Source organism: Nelumbo lutea, chromosome 1, assembly GCF_056320005.1.
Source record: "Nelumbo lutea isolate HS-2025 chromosome 1, American lotus-T2T, whole genome shotgun sequence".
Taxonomy (NCBI): domain Eukaryota; kingdom Viridiplantae; phylum Streptophyta; class Magnoliopsida; order Proteales; family Nelumbonaceae; genus Nelumbo; species Nelumbo lutea.
Window position 1 is genome coordinate 39,532,611 of NC_142684.1, and position 21,525 is coordinate 39,554,135.

General features: G+C 41.2%; 1 protein-coding gene across 1 annotated transcript in view; it reads left to right on the plus strand.

Annotated features, from left to right (window-relative positions):
* Positions 1 to 453: 453 nt before the first annotated feature.
* The window catches only part of LOC148874351 (pectinesterase inhibitor-like), a 41,841-nt gene continuing 20,769 nt past the window's right edge, over positions 454 to 21,525 (plus strand). The window contains exon 1 of the mRNA XM_088960863.1: positions 454 to 610. Within this exon, the coding sequence (XP_088816989.1) occupies positions 454 to 610 (157 nt within the window). The remainder of the gene's footprint in view (positions 611 to 21,525) is intronic.

A 21,525-nucleotide genomic window follows, 5' to 3' on the forward strand; every position in this document is an offset into this window, starting at 1 on the left:
GCGGTACATCTGTGTCAGCCTTATCAGGATAGGTCTCTCCAAACCGATCCACTGGCTGTGAACGTTCTAAACCAATACAAGTCTCATAAGTGTCCAGTTTTAATGGTATTACACAGAAACACACCACATAACATGAATCAAATATGCACTTTATTCATTTACAATAAATGTCAAAAGTACATCAAACTGATTGGATCTAAGGGCACACAAAATTGTCTAACAGCTCCCACTTGCACTTAGGTCCAATCTGGAATAAGACGGAGTCCCATACTTTCTACGTGTTTCTCAAACACTTTCTGTATCAGTGGCTTAGTCAATGGGTTTGCAACATTCTCTGCTGAAGTTACCTTCTAAATCAGGACATCCTCTCTACCAACAATCTCCTGCAGTATGTGGTACTTCCTCTCGATGTGCTTGGACTTCGAGTGGGCTCGTGGCTCCTTAGCCTAAGCAATGGCCCCATTGTTGTCGCACAGCAATGGGATTGGTGATGTGCTGGATGGAACTACTCCCAACTCTTGGATGAACTTTCTCATTCACATGGCTTCCTTGGTAGCCTCACTTGCGGCAATGTATTTGGCTCCGGTTTTGGAATTCACCGTGGACCCCTGTTTGTTGCTTTTCCAACAAACAGCACACGATCCTATCATGGAAACATAACCAGATGTAGACTTTCTATCATCTGGGTCTGACTAGAAATTGACATCAATATACCCTTGGATCTGTAGTGATGTACCATCGAATAGTAGACAAAACTCTTTTATCCTTCGAAGGTACTTAAATATGCATTTCACAGCGATCCAATGCTCTTGCCCTGGGTTGGCCTGAAATCTGCTTACTACACTCACTGTGTGAGCAATATCAGGGTGGCTTAACAACATGACATACATGATGCTCCCCACGACTGAGGCATAGAGAACATTCTTCATGTCCTCGATCTCCTCAGATGTCTTGGGAGACATTTTCTTGGAGAGAGTAAATTCGTGCTTGAAAGGAATGTTTCCCTTCTTGGAGTTCTCCTTGCTATACCTTTTATCGATTTTGTCAATGTAAGTAGATTGGGATAATCTTAATATTTGCTTTGATCAATCTCTATAGAGTCGAAGACCCAGTATATAGGAGGCTTCTCCAAGATCTTTCATGGAGAATTGCTGTGAAAGCCATACTTTGACTGAGGTCAACATTCCCACATCATTCTCAATGAGTTGGATATCATCCACATACAGAACCAAGAACGTAACCTTATCCCCACTAGACTTCCTGTATACACAGGGCTCATTTGGGTTCTGCTCAAAATCAAACATTTTGATGGCAGAGTCAAACCGGATATTCCAACTCCTATAAGCTTGTTTAAGTCCATATATGGATCTATTAAGTTTACATACCATGTGTTCTTGACCAGCAGCAACGAAGCCTTGCAGCTGCTGCATGTAGATATCTTCAGTAAGATCTTCATTCAGGAATGCTACAGCTAGCAGAATCCTAATGGATTTAAGCATGGCCATGGGCAAAAAGGTTTCCTCATAATTGATGCCCTCTTTCTGAGTATACCCTTTTGCCACCAAGCGAGCCTTGTAGGTCTCAACATTGCCATTGGGGCCCTTCTTCCTCTTATAGATCCATTTGCAACCAATTGCTTTTACCCTGACGGGCGGATCTACTAGAGTCCAGACTCCATTGGCCTTCATTGATTCCAACTCAGCTCTCATGGCATCTACCCAATTCTAGGATTCTATGTCTAATATAACTTCCACATAAGTTGAAGGGATGAGAGATCCATTGTATGGACGTCCAAATCTTGTGGAATAAAGGGGGCGAATTTCAAAAATTTTTCTCTCCCTTCAACTGGGAATCACATTCCCTATTTAGAAAATCATATTTTCAAGGATCATTCTTGAACCATAAACTGAACCTGATCTAAACCAAAAGGAGTAGAAGAGGATTATACCTGATATGGAGAAATAGTATCCCCCAACAAAGGTGTTCACACCCAAGGAAGGATCCAAAGACTGCTCTCATTGAAGATGGCGCAATGCAAGATGGAGCAGAATCAATAGTATTCTTCTCCAAGAATTCTGTCCTTTGCAAGAAATAGTAGGATGGCAAGTGAGCACAGCTTCCTATCAATTCTTTCTCAAAGAACTGATGTCAAGATTGAACCATGACTTCTCCCACAACTAGAGATCGAACTGGCAAATAGGGCGGCAAGAAAGAATTCTGCAGGGTTGCTTAATTCTTTCTTCTGTGATTTCAACTCTGAAGAGGATCTGATTGTGTGTCTTCTCAAGGCTGCCGCCCCCTCCTTCTTTTGTTAACCTAAAAGATCAGCTCCTAATCCAATTAGGAGCTGCTTATCCAAATCATATTTGGATCAGCCCTCTCTTTAGATGATAAGGATAAACCCTTATCTTATCTGCAGATTAGATTAAGTTTCTCCTAATCTCATTAGGAGGTTTCTAGATCTGAATCACATTCAAATCTGGACTCTTTGAGTGGATAGGGTCAAGACCCTATCCTACCTACTAATCCATCTCAGAATTCGCCCCATAATTAACTAATTAAATATCCCAATTCAAAATGGGCTTTAGGCCCATTAAGCTTATGTGCTCACTTAACCTTCCTAACTGCTGCCCAGTTGGGCTTCCTTGTAGGGCATGGGACCCAAGCATTGATCTAGGCATCAACCACATAGGTTCGGCCTAGCCTTTGTTACAAGGCCTGGCCGAATACATTGTTATGGACAGTGCACCCGCCGAAACTCATCAAATGGGATCTATGGGCCCAACACTTACACTAAGTGGTCCCTGGGCCAAGCCACCTTGTAACACCCAGGGACTGTGGGCAGATGCAAGATTATCCCAAAAGGTATTACCCTTAATGGTCTTACACATAACCTCTCAGCCCATAATGATCATACACTGCCCGACAAGAGATGACCTCTCCCTCGGCTGCAAGGAACATGTTGCACTCTCTACTTATATGGATCGCTGGAATTAAAACCTTTTTGCAAACATTTTAGAAACCATAATATATATACTTTTATATCTCATAAAAATATACTTTGCAAAACAAATCTCAACGATTGAAATCGGCTACTGGTAGTCTTGGCTTCCATCAATGAGAGTGCATCCCCGATTATTACCTTTGTTCGACAAAGGGGTTGATCCTGTCACTATGATCACCCACTCAAATGAATTCTTAGACTGTCCCAACATACCCAGGTTTTGACCCTCCTAAGGATCTCACTGATTGGTACATCAAAGATAGCCCAATCCGACACCCAGTGCAATATCATAATCGAGTCTAGGGGTTGGGTGTAACATTCCAGTTTTGCCCATTAATCTCCAAGGTCCAGGGCAATACTGGAAATCTGGTCCAGTTCAAAGATTCAATTTATCCTACACTATATGTGCCTAGGGTCTCAACCTGGTAGCTGAAACAGGCCACCCCAATCGACTTGGTGGCACCACTGTGTCAGCCTTATTAGGATAGGTCTCCCCAGACTGACCCATTGGCTATGAACATTCTAAACTAACATGAGTCTCATTAGGTGTCCAGTTTAAGGGTATTACACAGAAACATACCAAGGGAACATGAATCAAATATGCACTTTTATTCATTTACAAAACTGTCTAACATAAGTCACGGGATCCTCCTCACTAGTCAAGGCTTCCACTAGGTAACTATCTTGGTCATAACCATAACGGACTGGAGACCTGGATACCTGGGAAGATCTTCTAGGTTGGTCACTACCTGGAACATGTGGGACATCTCCCACTACTTCTAAGCTCTCCTCATCAAGAACAACTTCCTGATGATGATTGTTCAAGATGTAATCCTCCTCCAAGAAATGGGCATTTCGACTACAGAACACCTTCTGTTCTCCTGGGTCATAGAATAGATAGCCCATAGAGCTTTTGGGGTGGTCTACAAATAGGCAACGACTGGTTCGGGATTCCAATTTGTCCAGGCTCATTCTTTTAACATGTGTCGGACAACCCCAAATCTTCAAGTGTCTGGCACTTGATTTCTTTCCACTCCAAAGTTCATATGGAGTGCTCGAAATTGATTTGGTTGGAACCCTATTCAGCACGTAAATCGCAGTCTCTAATGCGTATCCCCAAAAGGGTGTGGGTAACTCTGAGTGTGCAAGAAGTGACCGGACCATATCAAGTTAGGTACTATTCCTCCTCTCTAAAACACCATTAAGTTGTGGTGTAGCAGGAGGAGCTAACTGTGATACTATCCCGTTGACCTTCTAATAGTCCCTAAATTCGTCAGAGAGATACTTGCCACCCCGATTGGATTGACGGGTCTTAATTTCTTTCCCCAACTATTTCTCGACCTCTTGTCTAAACTCCTTGAACTTTTCAAAGGATTCAGACTTGTGTCTCATTAGGTACACGTAACCATACCACGAATAATCATCGGTGAAGGTGATGAAGTATACATGTTGGTTACGACTCCTAACATTTAGGGGCCCGCATACGTCACTATGTATGAGGTCAAGCGTGCCTGTACATCTTTCAGGCTTGCCATCAAATGGCCATTTTGTCATCTTACCATGAAGGCAAGGCTCATAGGTGGGAAGATCTTCTACAGTTAGAAAATCTAAAGGACTATCCTTAACCAACCTTGTGATTCAGTCAATATCGATATGGCCAAGATGGTAATGCCACAGGCATGTGGGACTAACGGTATCATGAGTTCTCTTGGGAACGTTAACCAATGTAGTTTCAACTATGTTGCTTTCTAGAGAAGGATGTAGAACATAGAGACCATTCTCCAGTTCTCCGTATGCGATGAATTTGTTGCTTATAGTAACCGTATTAATAAAGAAAACATAATATCTATCAACACCCAGTTTTGATACAGAAATCAAAATTCTTCTTAAATTTTGTACATAAAGACAATCTTTAAGTACAAGCGATCCTTCTCTAAAAAATAATTCTACGGTTCTGATGGCCATGGCCGCAATGCTTGTAGAAGTTTCGAGAGCGTCACCTCTCCCTTACTCAGTCTTTTGCTTATTTTGAAACCCTGCAATGTGTTACATGCATGAGTCGAAGCCCCAGAATCAATACACCAGGAAGCAGAAGTAACCAATAAATTAGTTTTTATGACACATGATTTGGGATTACCTTTCTTGGATTCCAGGTAGGTAGGACAGTTCCTTCTTTAGTGGCTAGTCTAGTGACAATGGTGACAAGCATCGAATGCTTTGTCCTTCTTCTGTCTCTTGGATTTGTTGCCCTTTTTCTAGGGCTTCTTCTTCGACCTCCTCTTCTTGCCACGCTTGCCTGCTTCTATAAGCATGGTGACGGGCTCATCCTTATGAATCAATTCCTCAGCTCATTGCAACATATTGATGAGCTCTTGTAAGTTGATGTTTAGCTTATTCATGTTATAATTCATGATAAACTGATTGTAGGATAGAGGTAAAGAATTTAGAATGGTGTCTACTTTGGTGACGTGGTCTAGCCCAGACCCTAGGACTTCCAGCTCGTTTATGCTGAAAGAAAGGTAGGTTCCATCATATGGATACCAAAAAGGTTGCGGAATGGGTGGGAAAATTTCAAAAATTTTCCCACCTTCTTCCAACTGAGAATCATATTCCCTAAATTTAGAATGCAATATTCAAGGATCCTACTTGAACCATAATCAAACCAGATCTGAACCAAAAGATAAGGGAGGAATTATACCTGATCCAGAGAAGTAGTATCTCCCAGAGTTGGTGTTCACACCCAAAGAGGACACCAAGATCCGCTCCTGCTGAAGATGACACAACAATATGTGGAACGGAACCAACAGAGTGCGTCCTACACACTGAATCCTTCGCAAGAATCCTCTAGAAACTTTGAGCACCAAATCTTTTCAGTTCTTTCTACTAAACTGATATCAAGAACTGATTTCGCAATTTCTCTCCTTGAAATCAACTGCAAGCAGTTTGGTTTCCATCAGAGAGAGTGCATTCCCGATTATTACCTTTGTCCGACAAAGGGGTTGACCTTATCACTATGATCACCCACTCTGATGAATTCTCAGACTGCCCCAACATGCCCAGGTTTTGACCCCCGCTAAGGATCTCACTGATTTACAGATCAAAGACAGCCAATTCGACACCTAGTGAAGTATCATAATCAAGTCTAGGGGTCAGGTGTAAGTTTCCAGTTTTGCCCATCTGTCTCTAAGGTCTAGGGCAATACTGGAAATCTGGTCCGGTTCAAGGATTCGAGTAATCCCATACTACATGTGCCTTGGGTCTTACCCTGGTGGCCGAGATAGGCCATCCCAACACTTGGCAGCACACTAGTATTAGCCTTGGCTGGATAAATCTCCCCAGACTTATCCAATGGCTGTGAAAAAAGGTAATGATCGGGGATGCACTCTCTTGGACAGGACAACAGATGCTTGTCACTTTTGCAAACAAACTGGCCACTAGAAGAGGAACTGTCCTCAGTACCTGGAATCCCAGAAAGGTAATTTCAAATCTTGTGTCATAGAAACCAACTTATTGGTGGCTTCTGTGTCCTAGTGTATTGACTCTGGGGCTTCAACTCATGCATGTAACTCACTGTAGGGGTTCACGGTAAGCAGAAGGCTGAATGATGGAGAAGTGATGCTCTACTTGGGGACTTCTGCAAGCGTTGCAACTACGACAATAGGCACTGTAGAATTAAAATTTAGAGAAGGAAATATTGTACTCAAAGATTGTCTTTTTGTGCAAAATCTAAGAAGAAATTTGGTTTCTGTCTCAAAACTGTGTGCGTATGGATATTCTATCTTTTTTAGTAATACGATTACTATTAAAAGAAACAATAAATTCATCGCATATGGGGAACTGGAGAACGGTCTCTATGTTCTACATCCTTCTCTAGAAACTAACATAGCCGAAACTACGTCGGCCGAAATCCCCAAGAAAAGAGCATGTGATACAGTTAATCCCACGTGCCTTTGGCATTACCGACTTGGCCATATAGGTATTGACCGAATCACAAGACTGGTAAAGGACGGTCCTTTTGGATTTTCTAATTGTAGAAGATCTTCCCACTTGTGAGCCTTGCCTTCAGGGTAAGATGACAAAGATGCCATTTAACGGTAAGCCTGAAAGATGTGCAGGCACGCTTGACCTTATACATACTGATGTATGTGGTCCCCTGAGTGTTAGGACCGTAACCAACACGTGTATTTCATTACATTCACCAATGACTATTATCGGTATGGTTATGTGTACCTAATGAGACATAAGTCTGAATTCTTTGAAAAGTTCAAATATTTCAGACAAGAGGTTAAGAAACAGTTAGGGAGAGAAATTAAGCCCCTTCGATCAGATCGAGGCGGCGAATATCTCTCTGATGAATTTAGGGACCAATTAAAGGTAAACGGGATAGTATCACAGTTGGCTCCTCCTACTACACCACAACTTAACGGTGTTTCAGAGAGGAGGAAAATGACCCTATTAGATATGGTCAGGTCACTTCTCATCCATTCAGAGTTACCCACATCTTTTTGGGGATACACATTAGAGACTGCGATATACGTGCTGAACCAGGTTCCAACCAAATCGGTTCCTAAGACTCCCTATGAGCTTTGGACCAGAAAGAAACCAAGTGTATGACACTTGAAGATTTGGGGTTGTCTGGTTCACGTTAAAAGAATGAATCCGGACAAATTGGAATCCAAGACCAGTCATTGCCTATTTGTAGGCTACCTAAAGGGCTCAGTGGGCTACCTATTCTATGATCCAAGTGAGCAGATGGTGTTCTGTAGTCAGAATGCAGAATTCTTGGAAGATGACTACATCCTGGACAATCTTCGTCAGGAAATTATTCTTGATGAGGAGAGCTCAGATGCAGTGGGAGATGTCCCACAAGCCCACAAGTTCCATCATTGTGCTAATGACAGAAGGCCTTTAGATAATCCATCATATGGATCTCTCTATCACATGCACTCATATTTGCTGAAGGGAACAAAAAATTACACCCTAGTTCTAGTTTAGGTGAAATCAAAGTGGCTCCCACTAATTTTCATAAAGTCAGATTTTTGGTGGGCCTTAAATGGCTAGGGTTTCCACACACATTCCTTTTCAGGGTTATGGGGCCCACCAAGCAAGAAGGGGTCATCCAATGACCTTATGGGACACCATGGCAATGATGTGCATTCAGCCATGGTGTGCGCAAGAGCCACTAACGAGTCATCACGGGCCAAGTGCTTATGGCCCATGTTTGTAGCACATCAAACATCCACACATCACATGCAATGGAAGAAATTGATCCAATCAAAATAATTACTGTAAAGCCCATTAGCCAGCCCATTTAAATCATACCATTAACTATTAATGTTGTCTAGGTATATGGGCTGAATCGTAGTTAGTAGTTCGGCCCATATAGTTTTTCTTACAAGAGTGGGATTTTGCAGTTTTAACCCTTTAAAACTAGGCTTTATAGGTGGGCCGAATTAATCCCTACAATTGAACATCATATTTGGAACAGAAAGTGTGAGAAAATTGGACTGAAAACAGTCCCCTTCGAACCTTAGATTCGGTCTAAACAGTTTTGGTCCAATCTAGTCCGAAATTGTCCGAAACCTATTTTCAATTCAAGAGTTAATTCATGAAAGATCTGAAATTAATAATTTGATTTTAGACAAACACAAATCAAATATGGATTGTTCGCACCACCTGCAAAACAGAGGTTAATTTCTAGGGTTGCAGTTTCGCAAACTGGAAATCATAGAAAGCGATCTCTTCATCTGCAACTCTCTAGCGTCGCCTTCTTCTTCAATCAAGAAAATAAAAAAAAACAGAAATCCTATTTCTATTAATTAATTATATTCTTGATCAAATCTTATACATACAGTCTAGAAAAAAAATAGTTTATAGACCGAATTGAATGAATAATAAAAAAAAGAATTGCGTAGACCATCTGCGCCAAATCTTCACTTCGATCTCCATGGTTCAAACAGTCCATTAAATCAAAATAAATAAAGAATAGTTCTAAATAAATTTTGGATTTAATAAAAATTAATTTCAGATCAATTGCCCTCAACAAGAAACGATTTCTTGAAAAAGAAAATAATACGCTCAAATCTTGGTAGAACAACTTCTGCCCATCTGCGCAGGTTCAGATCTGATTTTCTTGGTTCAAGATTCGAACCTGGCTCTGATACCACTGAAAGAAAGGTACGTTCCATTGTATGGATGCCAAAAAAGTTGCAGAATGGATGGGCGAATTTCAAAAATTTTTCTACCTTCTTCCAACTGGGAATCATATTCCCTAAATTTAGAATGCAGTATTCAAGGGTCCTACTTGAACCATAATCGAACCAGATCTGAACCAAAAGACAAGGGAGGAATTATACCTAATCCAGAGAAGCAGTATCTTCCAAAGTTGGTATTCAAGCCCAAAGAGGACACCAAGATCCGCTCCTGCTTAAGATGACACAACAATATGTGGAACGGAACCAGCAGAGTACATCCTACACACTAAGTCCTTCGCAAGAATCTTCTGGAAACTCTGAGCACCAAATCTTTTCAGTTCTTTCTGCTAAACTGTTATCAAGAGCTGATTTCTTGATTTCTCTAGAGAATGGCGGCAACTAGAGGAGAATTCCTGAGATGAAGATGGCGAATAATGCTTCTCTTCTCTTTGAAGAATGTATGAGATCCTATCTCAATTCTTAGCAAACTATCTTGCCTAAAACACTAGGTTCAAATTCTGTTGTATCTCTCTTAGGGTTTCTCCTCCTTTTTTTCTTGATTAAGAAACCACCTAATTAGAATTTATCCCAAACCAAATCAACATTTGGATAGGGGATGATCTCAATCCTATCTGCAGATTAGGTTAACTAACTCTTGATCTTATCAGGAGATTACCATATTCAAATCTGATTTGAATTTGGTCTCCTAGAGTGGATTAGGTTAAAGGCCCAATTCTTTTGCTAACCTTAATCTCAGATTCACCCCTTAAGTGGGTGATCATATAAGCCCAGTTTGAAATGGGCTTTTGGCCCATTAAATAATCAGTGCTCAATTAGTTTCAGTCTGATGCCCAATTGGGCTTTTTTGCATGGCATGGGACCCAAGCATTGATCTACACATCAGCCACATGGGTTCGGCCCAACCTTCATTATAAGGCCTAGCCAAATTCACTGAGAAGCCCAGTGAACCCCTGAGCCCATCATATGGACCCTATGGACCCAACACTTACATTAAGTTGTCCCTGGGCCAAGCCATCTTTTAAAAACCCAGGGACTATGGGCAGATGCAAGATTAGCCCATCAGGTATTATCCTTAATGGCCTTACACTTAACCTCTCAAGCCATAATGATCAAGCACTGGCCAACAAGGGAGGACCTCTCCCTCGGCTGCAAGGAACAATGCTGCACTCTCCACTCACATGGATCCTGGGAATTAAAACCATTTGCAAACATTTTGAAACTATATATATATATATATATATGTATATCATATATAAATTTTGCAAAACAAAATTCCAATGATTGAAATCAACTGTCAGAAGTTTGGTTTCCATCAGAGAGAGTGCATTCCTGATCATTACCTTTGTCCGACAAAGGGGCTGATCCTGTCACTATGATCACCCACTCAGATGAATTCTCAAACTGCCCCAACATGCCCAAGTTTTGACCCCCGCTAAGGATCTCACTGATTGGCAAATGAAAAACAACCCAATCTGACACCTAGTGAATCATAATCGAGTCTAGGGGTCAGGTGTAAGTTTCCAATTTTGCCCATCTATCTCTAAGGTCCAGGGCAATACTGGAAATCTGGTCCGGTTCAAGGATTCAAGTAATCCCATACTACATGTGCCTTGGATCTTACCCTGCTGGCCGAGATAGGCCATCCCAACACTTGGCTGCACACTAGTATCAGCCTTGGCTGGATAAATCTCCCTAGACTTATCCAATGGCTGTGAACATTTAAAACTAACACGAGTCTCATTAAGTGTCCAGTTTGAGGGTCTTACATAGAATCATACCAAACAACATGAATCAAACATGCACTTTATTTTTTTACACTAAATATCAAAAGTACATCAAATCAGATTGAAGCTAAGGGCATACAAAACAGTCTAACATATGTATCCCATCATCCGAAGACAATGGTCATGCACTTGCTGTCCCTTGGTCATTTGAGCAGTCGTGAACTGGTTCAAGACCTTCTACCGAGTAGAATGATTCTACTTTTCATACATTATTTTCAGACTGTCCAATATGTCATTGGCCAGTTCGATCTAATCAAACTGCCTCTGTATTGGATTGTCTAGAGAAGCTATGATATAGCAACGGGCCTGGGAGTTCTTTTCCTCCCACTCAAGGTAGTCTCTTTTGTGGGCCTCAGAAGCCCGATCACTCGAACGCTTTGCGGTAGGGTTTTTGGTAACTTTATCCAATTTTTTAGAAGTTAGTACCAGCATGAGGTTACAGTACTAGTCAGCGTAATTAGGTCCTTTAAATTTGTTGTCATCAAGAAGCTTGGAAAATTGTCTGTTAGACAAGGTTCATAACCGTTTACGGGTAAACCTTTCTGTCCAGTGAGTGCTCACCCATCATATTCGACCATGCCAAGGTATCATGAGAGAGTTCCCATTTTCTAGTGAAGCCCCTCCCACATCGGTCTATGACGTCCCTATCATCATATGAAACAATCCAACAGATCCAGCAGCAAATCGGTTGACCCATTTTCTGGTGCTTCCCCTCATCACTTGAAGGACCCGTCTTCATGCTAATGATGGAAGGCCTTTAGAGAGTCCATCATATGGATCTCTCTATCACATGCACTCATATTTCAGGAGGGAACAAGTTATGCCCTAGTTTTACGTCAAACCTGAGTGGCTCCCACTGGCTTTCATAAAGCCAGATTTCTGGTGGCACAATTTGGCTAGGGTTTTCACATGTGTCTTTTTCAGGGGTGTGGGGCCCACCATGAAGGGAAAGTCATCCAATGACCATAAGGGACACCATGGCAATGATTTGCATTCAGCCTTGGTGTGCGCAAGAGCCACTATCATATTTGCCTGGGCCAAGTGCTTATGGCCCATGAACGCATCACATCACACATCCATACATCACATGCAGGAAGAATTGATCCAATCAATTAAATATTTGTAAAGCCCATTTTAAAGCCTATTTAAAGGTCCATAATATTAACATTTAATATTATCTAGGCATATGGGCTGAATGGCAGTTAGCAGTTTGGCCCATATAGCTTTCATGCGAATGGTGGGCTTTTGTAGTTTTAACAATTTAAAACTGGGCCTTTACAGGTTGGGCCGAATTAATACTTGCAATTAAACATCAATCCTTGACCCAAAAGTGGGAGAAATCAGGACTGAAATCATCCCCATCGAATCGTAGATTCGGTCCAACTGATTTGTTCCAAATCTGGTTCGAATTGGTTTGGGTTTGATTTTTAATTCAAGAATTAATTCAAGACTAATGATCTAAAATTAAATATTGATAAAGAAAAACATAAATCAGTAAAGTAGGGCTGTTCGCACACTTATCCTACAAAATAGAGGTTAGTTCACAGTTTGTAGTTTTACAAACTACAAATCACAGATAATGATTTTTATATCTGCGAATTCTTCTTCTAGCACCACCAACTTCGATCCAAAAAATAATATAGAAATAGAAAAACCTAATTTTCTATTAATTATTACATCAGATCGAATCCTATACATTCAATCTAAAAATAAAAAAAAATTATTTACAGACCAAATGTAAAGAATAAACAAGAATCTGCAAATCGCAGATATTCACGTGCCAAGAATAAAAGATTTCGATCTCCATTGTACAAACAGCCCATAAAATCAAGTAAATTATAAAGAACCATTCCATATAAAATTCAGATTTATATAAAATTTAATTCCAGATCATTCGCCCAATTTTATGGGAACAATTTCCCAAAAAACAAAAACTGTGCAAATAGGGTAGAAGCCTTTTGCCAATTTGCGCAGGTTTAGATCTGAACAATTTTGATTCAAGATTTGAACCATGGCTCTGATACCACTGAAGGAATGGAAAGATCCATCATATGGACGCCTGGATAAAGCAGAATAGAATGGGCATATTTCAAAAATTTCTTTCCTTCCTACAATTGGGAATCACATTCCCTATTTTAGAAAACTAATTTTCAAGGATCAATTTTGAATCAAGAACCGAACCAGATCTGAAACCAAATAGTAGGAGAGGGAAATACTTGATACAGAAAATTAGTATACCCCAATGAAGGTGTTCACTCCCAGAAAATTTACCAAAGACTGCTCCCACTAAAGATGGCGTAGTGTAGGATGGAGTAGAATCAGCAACGTTCTTCACAAGAACTGGATCCTTCGCAAGAATCCACTGGACGATAGGTGAGCACAACTTCTTCTCAATTCTTTCACAAAGAACTAAAACCAAGAATGCTTCTTGATGACTCCCACATGAGTGGAGATGAACTGCTAATGGTGGCGGCAGCAGGAAGGAGGCAGCAGAGAGAAATTGACACAATCTCATTGTATGTTGATTTCTCTCTTCTGTGTTGTATCTGTATCTCATATGAGTGTGTTTAGAGGCTTCCGCCTCCTCCTCCTTTTATAATGCTAAAGGGATCAGCTCTTAATCCTATTAGGAGATGCTGATCCCCTTAAGTGATAAGGTAGAGTCCTTATCTAATCTACAGATCATGATCAGCCCTCCTAATCTGATTAGGAGTTTCCAGTTTTGAATCATATTCAAATCTGAACTTTTACTAAGTGGATAGGGACTTTCCCTTATCCTTTAAGGCTGGTCCACATCTCAGATCTGCGTCATTCAAGCTAATCTAATTAGCCCAGTTCGTATTGGGCTTTTGGCCCATTAAATGTATATGCTCACTTAAGCCTTCCAAATTGCTGCCTAGTTGGGCTATCTCTGTATGGCATGGGACCCAAATTTTGATCTACTCATCAGCCACAAGGGTTCGACCTAGCCTATGTCTCAAGGCCTAGCCGAATTCACTTGAAAACCTAGTGAACCCCTTGAGCCATCATATGGACTCTATGGGCCCAATACTTACACTAAGTGGTCCTTGGGCCAAGCCACCTTGTAACAACCAAGGACTGTGGGCAGATGCAAGATGAGCCCATCAGGTTTAACCCTCAATGGCCTTACACTTAATCTCTCTGCCCATAATGATCAAACACTGCCTGACAAGGGAGGACCTCTCCCCTGACTGCAAGGTACAGTGCTACACTCTCCTATTACATGGACCCCAGGGATTAAAACCTTTTGCAAACAATTTTGGAAACCTATATATATATATATATACACATGACATAAATATATTTTGCAAGACAAAATTTCAACGGTTGAAATCAACTGCTGACAGTTTTGGTTTCCATTAGAGAGAGTGCATTTCCCCGATCATTACCTTTGTCCAACAAAGGGGCTGAACCTGTCACTATGATTACCCACTCAGATGGATTCATGAACCATCTCAACATACCCAGGTTTTGACCCCCTCTAAGGGTTTCACTGATTGGCATATCATAGATGCCCCAATCCGCCACCTAGTGTGGTACCATAATCGAGTCTAGGGGTCAGGTGTAACATTCCAGTTTTGCCCACTAATCACCAAGGTCTAGGGCAATACTGGAATTCTGGTCCGGTTCAAAGTCTCAAGCTGATCCCACACTGCATGTACCTCGGATCTCACCCTGGTGGTAGAGACAGGCCACCCCAACCGATGTTGTACAATAGTGTCCGGTTTTAAAGGTATTAAACACACCACATAAATTGAATCAAATATGCACTTTATTCATTTACAATAAATGTCAAAAGTACATCAAACTGATTGGAGCTAAGGGCACACAAAACTGTCTAACAAGAGGAGGGGATGATGGTGGAGGGACTACAAGAGGGGGAGCAGTAGGTGGTGTCTATGATGGTGGCGATGGTGTTACCCGGTGAGTAGTAAAAATAGGTGGTGGGTTAATTTGGAGGAGAAGGACTTGTGGATGAAGGTGGTGAAACTGTTGAAGAGGAAGGTGGTAGGCTAGTTTTTGAAACTATAGGAACTACAAGAGGAGGCGAATTTGGAGAAGGTGACACCATTCCAGCTGTAACTTCCTTCACCAGTCAAGAGATCCAAATTAAGAAAAAAGCAAAATTAGCTTGCCCAAATTTAAAAACCTAGTTCACCATATAACTTTTTGAGTAAAATCAAACCCAACCAAATTTAAAAATAAGCTTCAAGAGTAATAACGTAGACGTCCATGGGCTCATGCACGCCTACGTAAATCTTCAGGCCCATCAAGAAATCCTAACCATCTAGGTTCTCCTAATCCTATCTCAAGATAACAAACTAGGATAATCTTAATCCTACCTCTAGATAAGAATTATCTTAGATAACTGTAAACTAACTCAGATAAGCTTTATCTCTTATCCTTGTTCAGTCTCACTGTAACTCAACCACTGTAACTATAAATAGGGTTGATTCAGCCCTAGTATACTCCAGTTAATCAAATCCTTTTCCTAATATTTTTATTATTTTATTTTCCTATTTTAACTTGGTATCAGAGCCACGTCAATAGAGATAGGCACACATGGTAGCAGCCCAGTAGCATCCAACAATGGCTCAACATCAAGTAATGTGCTCCCTTCAATCCAGAATGTTACCCATTATCTTCCTATCAAATTAGGAAGTGACAACTACCTACTGTGGCATGCTTAGTTCCTTCCCATCCTTCGACACCACCATCTGTTGGAATTCGTAGAAGGGAAGAAGAAGCCACTGCCCAAAGTTATACCCAATCCAAATGGTATAGGGATGATTGTGAACCCTAAATTTGAAAAATGGACAAACATTGATCAGCTTGTGTTGAGTTGGATGTTTTCCTCTCTCACTAAAGGAGTTATGGCGCAAGTGGTAGATCTGTCGACATCATCTGAGGTATGGACTTCCCTTGCTCAAAGTTATTATACACACTCTCAATCTAGGGTATTACAGTTGCGAAGACAATTACAAAATATTAAAAAAGGGTCTCTTTCTGTTTCTGCCTATATATAGCGAGCAAAATCCATTGCTAACAGTCTTTCTATAGTATTTGAACCAGTTCTCAGTATTGCTGATATTATGGGAGCACTTTTGAACAATGGGAGCTGGCTTGAAGACCTAGCTGTTGCTTCAGACACTCGAATTGCAAATCTGGCCGGCATCCCTCCTAAGAAAAATAATCTTTAGAAGCCCCCGCAACAATTCTCTCCAAACTTCAACATCAACAGAGGTAAAGGGCGTGGAGGTGGTGCTCCACAATATAATCACCAATCATTTCAAAATCAATCTCAGCAATTTTGTAGAGGATGCGGATGTAAAAATAATGTCACTTGCTAGATCTGTAATAAATTTGGAATGATCCTTTGGTTTTTCTAATAATTCTTGCGATGATCCTTTTGCTTTTCATGAAGGGGTAAATACACCCTAGAATCAGTATGAAAAATTTTTTGATCCCAATTGGTACATAGACTCTAGGGCTACTCATCACATGACCCCAGATCTAAATAATTTGCAGAATCATACTGAGTATAATGGACCAGATCAAGTGAAGGTTGGCAATGGTCAAGGTTTGAATATTCATCTCATAGGATCTTCTTCTATGATTTTTAATCGGCATGCTTTTTTTTTGAAAGGTATCTGTTATGTTTCTTCTATCTGCAAGAATTTACTTTCTGTCAATCGATTTACAAAATGATAATGATTTGTTTTTTGAGTTTCACTGTGGTTGTTGCTATGTGAAGGATTATATGGGGAGAATCCTCCTTCGAGGGGCCAATAGAGATGGGTTATAAAATTTTCCTGTGTCAGCCACAATCACACAGGAAGTGCTTCTTGGAGAACGTACCTCACTTCGTGGTTGGCATCATCGCCTTGGTCATGAAGCTATGCGAAATGTACAGAAAGTTATTTCCAAGTTTGGTCTTCCGTTCTTTAGATCTAGTGTTAATGAGTCTGTTTGTGAGTCCTGTCAAATGGGCAAGAGTCATAGAATGCTCTTGAAGTTGTCTAGTTCTTAGTCCAAATGTCCATTAGATTAAATCTTTTCAGATGTATGGGGATCTGCTCCTGTTAAGTCCAATAATGGATTTTCTTATTATGTTATTTTTATGGATGATTTTTCAAAATTTTCTTGAGTGTATCCTATGACTCAAAAATCAAATGTTTGTGATTTATTTATTAAATTTAAGAGACATGTAGAGATTTTGTTCGATGGCAAAATAGAAGTCCTTCAATCCGATTAGGGAGGAGTGTGTCGCTCTCGCTCTCGATACTTAGATTCGCAAGGCATCACACATCGATTGGTGTGAAGGGATAAGAAATCCATCACATGGATGCCCAAAGATTGCAGAATAAGGGGGCGAATTTCAAAAATTTTTCTCTCCCTTCAACAGGGAATCAAATTCCCTATTTAGAAAATCATATTTTCAAGGATCATTCTTGAACCATAAACTGAACCGGATCTAAACCAAAATGAGTAGGGAGGGATAATACCTAATACAGAGAAGCAGTATCTCCCAATGGAGGTCTTCACGCCCAAGGAAGGATCCAAAATCTGCTTCCACTGAAAATGGCACAATGCAGGGTGGAGCAAAATCAGCAATGTTCTTCCAAAAGAACTTGACCCTTCACAAGAATCAACTGGACGGCTTCTGAATACAACTCCCACCAATCTTTTCTCCAAAAGATTGATATCAAGATCAAATCTTGATTTCTCCCAAGAACTGGAGATCGAACTACAGGAGGCGGAGCTGCAGGAAGGAGGCGGCTTTTGAATACTGCCCAGTTGGGCTTCCTTGTATGGTGTGGGACCCTAACATTGATCTACACATCAGCCACATGGGTTCGGCCCAACCTTTGTTATAAAGCCTGGCCGAATACACTGTTATGGATATTGCACCCCCTGAAAACCATCTCATGGTCTCTATAGGCCCAACACTTACCTTACGTGGTCCCTGGGCCAAGCCACCTTGTAACACCCAGGGACTGTGGGCAGATGCAAGATTAGCCCATTGGGTATTATCCTCCATGGTCTTACACTTAACCTCTCAGCCCATAATGATCATACACTGCCCAACAAGGGAGGACCTCTCCCTCGGCTGCAAGGAACAGTGTTGCACTCTCTGCTTATATGGATCCCGGGAATTAAAACCTTTTGCAATCCTTTTAAAAACCATAATATATATATACTTTTATATCTCATATAAAATATATTTTGCAAAACAAATATCAACGATTGAAATCGGCTGCCGACAGTCTTGGTTTCCATTAGTGAGAGTGCATCCCCGATCATCATTACCTTTGTCCAACAAAGGGGCTGATCCTGTCACTATGATCACCCACTGAGATGAATTCTCAAATTGTCCCAACATACCCATGTTTTGACCCCTGCTAAGGATCTCACTCATTGGTACATCAAAGACAGTCCAATCCGACACCTAGTGCAGTATCATAATCGAGTCTAGGGGTCGGGTGTAACTTTCCAGTTTTGCCCATCAATCTCCAAGGTCCAGGGCAATACTGAAAATCTGGTCCAATTCAAAGATTCAATTAATCCTACACTGTATGTGCCTAGGGTCTCATCCCGGTAGCTGAGACAAGCCACCCCAACCGACTTGGTGGCAGCACAGTGTTAGCCTTGTCAGGATAGGTCTCCCCAGACCGACCCACTGACTGTGATAATTCTAAACTAACATGAGTCTCATTAAGTGTCCAGTTTAAGGGTATTACACAAAAACATACCAAGGGAACATGAATCAAATATGCACTTTTATTCATTTACAATAAACTCATAAAGTACATCATTTCGATTGATGCTAAGGGCATAAAAAACTGTCTAACAACACCCATTTGCACTTAGGTCCAATTAGGTACTAGCCAGAGTCCCATTCTTTCCATGTGTTTCTCAAACACTTTCTGTGATAGTGGCTTTGTCAATGGGTCTGCTACAATTTCCGCTGAAGCTACCTTTTGAATCAGGACGTCCCTTCTACCAACAATCTCCCTTAGTACATGGTACTTCCTCTTGATGTGCTTTGACTTTGAGTGGGCTCGTGGCTCCTTAGCCTAAGCAATAGCTCCATTGTTGTCACATAACAATGGGATGGGTGATGAACTAGATGAAACTACTCCCAACTCGTGAATGAACTTCTTCATCCACACGACTTCTTTGGCTGCCTCACTTGTGGCAATGTACTCGGCCTCAGCCGTAGAGTCTGTAGTGGACCCCTATTTGCTGCTTTTCTAGCAAACAACATAGAATCCTATCATGAAAACATATCCAAATGTAGATTTTCTACCATCTGGATCCTACTAGAATTGGCATCGGTATACCCTTGGATCTGTAGTGAGTTACCATAAAAAACTAGACAAAACTCTTTTGTCCTTCGAAGGTACTTAAGTATGTTTTTCATAGCAGTCCAGTGCTCCTGCCCTGGGTTGGCCTGAAATCTGCTTACTACACTCACTGCCTGAGCAATGTCAGGACGAGTGCACAGCATGACATACATGATGCTTCCTACGCCAGAGGCATAGGGAACGTCTTTCATGTCATCAATCTCCTCAGAAGTCTTGGAAGACATCTTCTTGGAGAGAGTGACTCCGTGCCTGAAAGGAACATTTCCTTTCTTGGAGTTTTCCATGCTATATCTTTTGACTATTTTGTCAATGTAGGCAGATTGGGATAATCCTATTATCTGCTTGGATCTATCTCTATAGAGTCGAAGACCCAGTATATAGGAGGCTTCTCCAAGATCTTTCATGGAGAATCACTGTGAAAGCCATACTTACACCGTAGTCAACATTCCTACATCATTCCCAATGAGTAGAATGTCATCTACATACAGAACCAAGAAGGTAACATTATCTCCACTGTACTTCCTGTAAACACAGGGTTCATTCGGATTCTGCTCGAAGTCAAACGATTTGACAGCAAAGTCAAAATTGATGTTCCAACTTCTAGAAGCATGCTTGAGTCCATAAATGGATCTATTGAGTTTACATACCATGTTTTCCTGACCCGCAACTATGAAGCCTTGCGGCTGCTGCATATAGATATCTATAGTAAGATCTCCATTTAGGAATGCAGTTTTGACATCCTTCTACCAAATCTCATAATCATGGTATGCTGCTACAGCTAGTAGTCCTAATGGATTTAAGCATGACCCATAGGCGAAAAGGTTTCCTTATAATCGATGCCCTCTTTCTGAGTGTACCCTTTCACCACCAGATGAGCTTTGAAGGTCTCAACCATACCATCGGGGCCCTTCTTCCTCTTGTAAATCCATTTGCAACCGATTGCTTTTACCCCAGAGGGTGGATCTACCAGAGTCCAGACTCCATTGGTCTCCATTGAGTCCATCTCTGCTCTCATGGCGTCCACTCACTTCTGGGAATCTATGTCCTATATAGTTTCCACATAAGTCACGGGATCCTCCTCACTAGTCAAGGTTTCCACCAGGTAACTATCCTGGTCATTACCATAATGGACTGGTGGCCTGGATACTCGAGTGGATCTTCTAGGTTAGTCACTACCTGGAACTTGTTGGACATCTCCCACTTCTCTTGAGCTCTTCTCATCAAGAACCATTTCCAGACGATGGGTGTCCATGATGTAATCGGTCTCCAAGAATTGTGCATTTCGACTGCAGAACACTTTCTGCTAACTTGGGTCATAGAATAGGTAACCTATAGAGCCTTTTGGATAGCCTACAAATAGGCAATGGCTGGTCTTGGATTCCAACTTGTCCGCACTCGTTCTTTTAACGTGTGCTGGACAACCCCAAATCTTCTAGTGTCTAACACTTGGTTTCTTTCCGGTCCAAAGTTCATATGGAGTGATTAGAACCGATTTGGTTGGAACCCGATTCAACATGTAAATCACAGTCTCTAATGCGTAACCCCAAAAGGATGTGGGTAACTCTAAGTGTATGAGAAGTGACCAGACCATATCTAATAAGGTCCTATTCTTCCTCTCTGAAACACCGTTAAGTTGTTGTGTAGCAGGAGGAGCTAATTGTGACACTATCCCATTGTCCTTCAAGTAGTCCCTGAATTCGTCAAAGAGATACTCGCCACCTCGATCAGATTGAAGGGCTTTAATTTCTCTCCCTAACTGTTTCTCAACCTCTTGTCTAAACTCTTTGAACTTTTTAAAAGATTCAGACTTGTGTCTCATTAGGTACATGTAACCATATCGTGAGAAATCATCTGTGAAGGTGATGAAATACACGTGTTGATTTCATGTCCAAACACTCAGGGGACCACATCCATCACTATGTATTAGGTCAAGTGTGCCTATACATCATTCAGGCTTACCGTTAAATGGTCGTTTCGTCATCTTGCCTTATACGCAAGGCTCACAGGTGGGAAGATCTTCTACAGTTAGAATATCCAAAGGACCATCCTTTACCAACCTTGTGATTCGGTCAACACCGATGTGGCCAAGTCGGTAATGCCACAGACACGTGGGATTAACTGTGTCATGGGCT